We start from the raw sequence: 5000 nt of genomic DNA, 5'->3' as shown, positions 1-5000 counted from the left end.
AACCATAATAATAATGATAGTATTTATGTTTTGCCAAAAGGAGGGACTAACAACGTATGATTGTGAAGGAGTATAGCCAATGCGCTCTGGTGATTAACAGGCCGTCAATCACACTTGCAAGAGGACTAACATCGTCATTTGATTGGCCAGAAGAGAGGCCACGCCCATCTCTTCCTTCAACCAACAGCGTTGTTAGTTCTCTAAAGAGGGCGGGAACAAGTCAACATCGGGTTTGTGCTGCCCGCTCCTCCTGGAGTCCTCCTAGGAACCTTCAGCATTACTCAACTGACACCAGAATGGACCAATGGCAAGAGAGACTGGTCCACTTGGGACAAGGCTACTTTTAACCTCCCTCCCACTGCCTGTATGGGCGTCTTTGAATGAGAATGAAAAGGACAGAAAATTTAACACAAAAGCGGACACAAGAACCCACACATACACGCCACACGCACACACACACACACACACGCACACACGCACGCACGCACGCACGCACGCACGCACGCACGCACACACACACACACACACACACACACACACACACACACACACACACACACACACACACACACACACACACGCAGACACATATAGAGATGCACACACTAAGTGAGATTGTGGTGGTACTGAGTGTTACTGTAACTGAAGGATTGTATCTGTAACTAGAAGATTGTTATGTCCTTTCTGAAATCATCTTTTAAATCGTCAAAATCGTTGATGTTTTGTTTTTTTTAAAACAAAACGTGTTTCTACCTTTAATTGTATTATTTCAATACAGTAAATAATGCATATTTATTGTTTATATTTTACTGTACAGAATGTGTCAACTCATCAGCTTGGGATTCAGTGTTCATTTGTATTTTTTGTTCACAGATTGTTTTTTTATACAATTTAAATTAAGCTTTATCCCTGCTATCTCAGAGGGCTAAAGCTAACTGTACTTATTCGTGATGTCACAAAGACAAGCTAACTGTACTTATTAGTAATGTCACAAAGACTAGCTAACTGTACTTATTAGTGATGTCACAAAGACTAGCAAACTGTACGAATTGATGTCACAAAGACTAGCTAGCTGTGATTAGCAGGCTAGCTAACTGTACTTAGTGATGTCATGTGGGAAAACTTGCAGTTGGTGCTTGAACCTTCAGTTGGAATTTGGGCGAAAGAGATTAAGAAAGTACTACAATATTAAGTTATTCATACAGTTTCTGCAAGATTTGTTTATTTTCCCAAATTATTTTTTCTCTTGCATGTGTGACCATCATTTTCAAAAAACAAAATCATTCAAGCACAGTTATTTAAATTTCTTTATTTGTTTTGCTCGATGTAGCCCAATGCCTATGTGATGATGCTTGGCCACCCGCTACATGACTAGCCCTATAATAATAAATGATTGTTGGTTGGAATTCGCCCGCCGCATGTTTTCTTTCTCAGAAAGTGGAGACAGCAGGTTGTGAATGTTGGCCTTATTATCCATTCACTATAAGTATAGCAGGGTTCTTCAGAATATCCGTTCTTAAAATGTTATAACTTTATAAAATCCATTCCATACATATATAGTACTTTATAATATAAATGATATACTATGTTTATAGTAGGCTACTTTATATATCCATTCTATACCATATAGGGTTAGGGTACTTACTTCGTAATATTGATTCTATATTAAGGCTAATTTATAATATCCATTCTTGTAGGCTAATTTATAATATCCATTCTATGCTACACATATACCAAATAGTATTCATTCTAATAGGGATACCTTTTTAATATCCATTCTATCCTAGTTTTACAAATACTTCCTTAACTTCCTCTCTCAAGTCCAAAAGGTTGTCCCGCGACATGACTGAAGGGACAGAAGCAGCCTGATAACTAAGGTCCAACTCTTCATGAGGCACCTGCTCAAGTTAGGGCTTTGGTTACATTACATTATAAAGAGTAATATAGAGTATACACTCTGTATACAGAGTGTATACAGAGAGAATACAGAATGTATAGAGTGTATACAGGGTGTATCTCGTGTATAGAGTGTATAAGCAGTAATTTGACACATTGTTGTCACATGAGGATGAAATTGTAGTTTTGTATTGTATTTGCAAACAACGTAGCATTCGTTTTTCTAGTGGTCCTCTAGGATAAACAGACAGACAGACAGAAAGGTAGGCGGACAGGTAAGTTGGCAGACAGACACACGGACCTAGGAAGTGACAGAACAACATTTTTAGTGTGAAGCCTATTGTTCAATGTTAGACTTCCAAACTAAATACGTGACCAAATAACTCATTAAGAACTGTCTACACATGCGCACTGCCTGGTGCCGAAAGCACTGACTGCGAAATGAGGCACCGAGGTTTCCTCTGATTGGACAACTCCTACTGCGATTGAATAACTTCATAAAGAGCCAACCCGTTAATTCGTTCACACGAATAATCGGTTTACTGATGTCTTCCCTCTACCGGCTATCTGACCTTAAACCGGACTCTCCCCCCCGCCCTCCCTCCCTCCTCCCCCGCCTCCCTCTCTTCTCCCTCTCTCTCCTCCCTCCTCCCTCTCTCTCTCCCTCCTCCATCCCTCCTCCCTCTCTCCTCCCTCCCTCCTCCCTCTCTCTCTCCCTCCTCCATCCCTCCTTCTCTCCTCCCTCCCTCGTCCTCCCTCTATCTCTTCTCCTCCCTGCCTCCTCCCTCTCTTTCAGCCCTCTCTCCTCCCTCCCTCCCGCCTCACTCTCTCCTCCCTCCCTCTCTCTCTCCACCCTCTCTATTCTCCTTGCTCATCGAGTCGGAGCAGATTTGATTGTGATGCTAAACTGACCGGGGAAGAAGAAGCAGGAGAGTTTCTGACAACCGGTGAAGTCGGATTGCTCGTCTTGCGACGCGGAGGTGTGTAGCGACACCCCGGCAGTGAGGTTGGAGGGTGACTGAGGGGTTTCGGGGTGTTAGTGGCCACTTTCCCGGCCACTTGTTGCAGTCTGGCCGGAGAACAAGTGCTCCCAGAATGCGCGGAATGCGCTCCGCAGCCGACGGGTTGGTCGTGTTTTTTAACCCGACGAGGAAATGATTTACAGCATACATTCTGGGTATTTGACGTCGTTTTTTTTATTCACACGTTCCTGAACCTTAATAGTCCATGAACTAGGACGTGTTAGACTCCGTAACTCGGACTACCGGGGCTACTTGTCAACTTTCCCTCCGCTCCGGCGTCCTCCATGGACCACGGGGCCGGGCATGGATAGCAGCGCTAGCGGCAGCTCGGAGCTCCACACTGGGGGAGTGGGGCTGGTGGAGGCCCGGCTCCGGGGCAGCAGCTCGGAGCTCCACGACGGGGGAATGATGCTGTTGGAGGCCCAGCTCCGGGGCGGCGCCCCCTGGGGCTTCACCCTGCAAGGGGGGCTGGAGCATGGCGAGCCGCTCATCATCTCCAAGGTAGGTCTGCCACCTGCAATTGGGGCCAAGGTAGGAGGGCTACCGGTGGGAGGTACCCTGTGGGGTGTAAGGATACCAGGTGACTTTTAGGATGTACCAGGGACCCGGGTAGAGGGTACCGGCTATAGGTGTACCAGGTAGGAGGTACCGGGTTATCAGGACTGGGTAGCAGGTACCAGATAAGGCATACCAGGTTGTGAGTACCAGGCAGGATGTACCAGATACCAGGTTATGAGTAAAAAGGTAGGGGGTACCGGCTTATGAGTACCAGGTAGGAGGTACCATGAGTACTGCTTAGGGGGTACCAGGCAGGTATCACCTGAACCCCATGATACAGGCATTGTACATCTGGACTGACAGTGCCCGATGCGTAGCGGCACTACGAGTATGTGTGCTGATAGTACATTTCCCTCAGCTGGAAATAGGACCACGGCAACATTTTAATTGACATTTAACATGTGCCATAACATCACTGTTCTTTACTAAGTGTGGCAGCTTGACAGACACCTGTTTACTCTTCTGTGTTGATTTTGTTGTGCTGTTGTTTGTTGTGAACAGATGTTTGTTCGGGTTGTCCTTGAATGACTTCCTGATGAAAGGCCCTTATGGAGGCCGACAAAATGTGGGGAAATGCCTTGTCCTTAAAAAGCTTGTTTCAGAGTCACGCCAACTCGAGCCTCCTATGATAGACCATAGAGATCACCTTGGATGGGGTTCAGCTTGGTTCAGCGGGTTGTTGGTTGCTGGTCCCGTGTAGGGTAAGGGTGATGAAGGAGAAGGTGTGTCGTGGGAGTCCTGTATACAGCTGGCAGTGGGAGAGGACTCACCAATAAGGTCATGCCTCCAGGTCAGAGTTCATGTAGCAGACACTTTTTTCCAAAGAGAGAAGTGGCAGAGATTCGGATGAGGCTTGGTGGGTATATATTTAATCACGCTGTCAAGCTTCCGGACATTTCCCAGGGGTGTGCAGTATATGGTCAAGGTATTTGTCATTGACTAACCAACAATGATGCGTGAACAATGTGCACTCATTTGAATGAAAAGTCTGTAGTGCGATAGTTTCCACCAATGAACATGTATGAAAGGCAGTTAACCTGTATTATATACAGTCTATGTTAGTATAACCTGTATTATATACAGTCTATGTTAAGTCAGTTTAACCTGTATTATATACAGTCTATTTTAGTTTAACATGTATATACAGTCTATGTTAGGTCGGTTGAAGCTGTATTGTATACACTCTAAGTTAAGTCAGTTACCCTGTATTATATACAGTATATGTTAACTCAGTTTAACCTGTACAGTCTATTTTAAGACAGTTGAACCTGTATTATATACAGTCTATGTTAAGACAGTTTAACCTGTATTATATACAGCCTATGTTAAGTCAGTTTGACCTGTATTGTATCCAGTAAATATTAAAGTATATGTATAAAGTATATAGGATATGTAAATGCTCTCTGCTGGGGGTCTCTTCGTGGCAGCATGGTCTTCTTCACTCCCCATGGCGGTGTAGATCTACGTTTATTCACGTCACGTCATTTCATGGTCAGGAGAATGCTGCCAGTAACATAACGTTAA

The 5000-nt window shown here is 44.6% G+C and overlaps 2 protein-coding genes across 2 annotated transcripts in view; both read left to right on the top strand.

Annotated features, from left to right (window-relative positions):
* Positions 1–1421, top strand: part of mfsd14ba (major facilitator superfamily domain containing 14Ba) — a gene marked incomplete at its 5' end in the record, with an annotated part of 10631 nt that extends 9210 nt beyond the window's left edge. The window contains one exon of the mRNA XM_056578947.1: positions 1–1421. This exon is cut by the window's left edge and continues 270 nt beyond it.
* Positions 1422–2758: 1337 nt separating this feature from the next.
* shroom3 (shroom family member 3) overlaps positions 2759–5000 on the top strand; it is a 37456-nt gene continuing 35214 nt past the window's right edge. Inside the window, exon 1 of the mRNA XM_056578946.1 lies at positions 2759–3419. Within this exon, the coding sequence (XP_056434921.1) occupies positions 3222–3419 (198 nt within the window). The 5' untranslated portion in view covers positions 2759–3221. The remainder of the gene's footprint in view (positions 3420–5000) is intronic.

The sequence above is a fragment of the Gadus chalcogrammus genome, chromosome 19, assembly GCF_026213295.1.
Source record: "Gadus chalcogrammus isolate NIFS_2021 chromosome 19, NIFS_Gcha_1.0, whole genome shotgun sequence".
NCBI classification, from domain to species: domain Eukaryota; kingdom Metazoa; phylum Chordata; class Actinopteri; order Gadiformes; family Gadidae; genus Gadus; species Gadus chalcogrammus.
The sequence above is the reverse complement of the archived record's forward strand: the minus strand, read 5'-3'. Positions and strand labels throughout refer to the sequence as shown.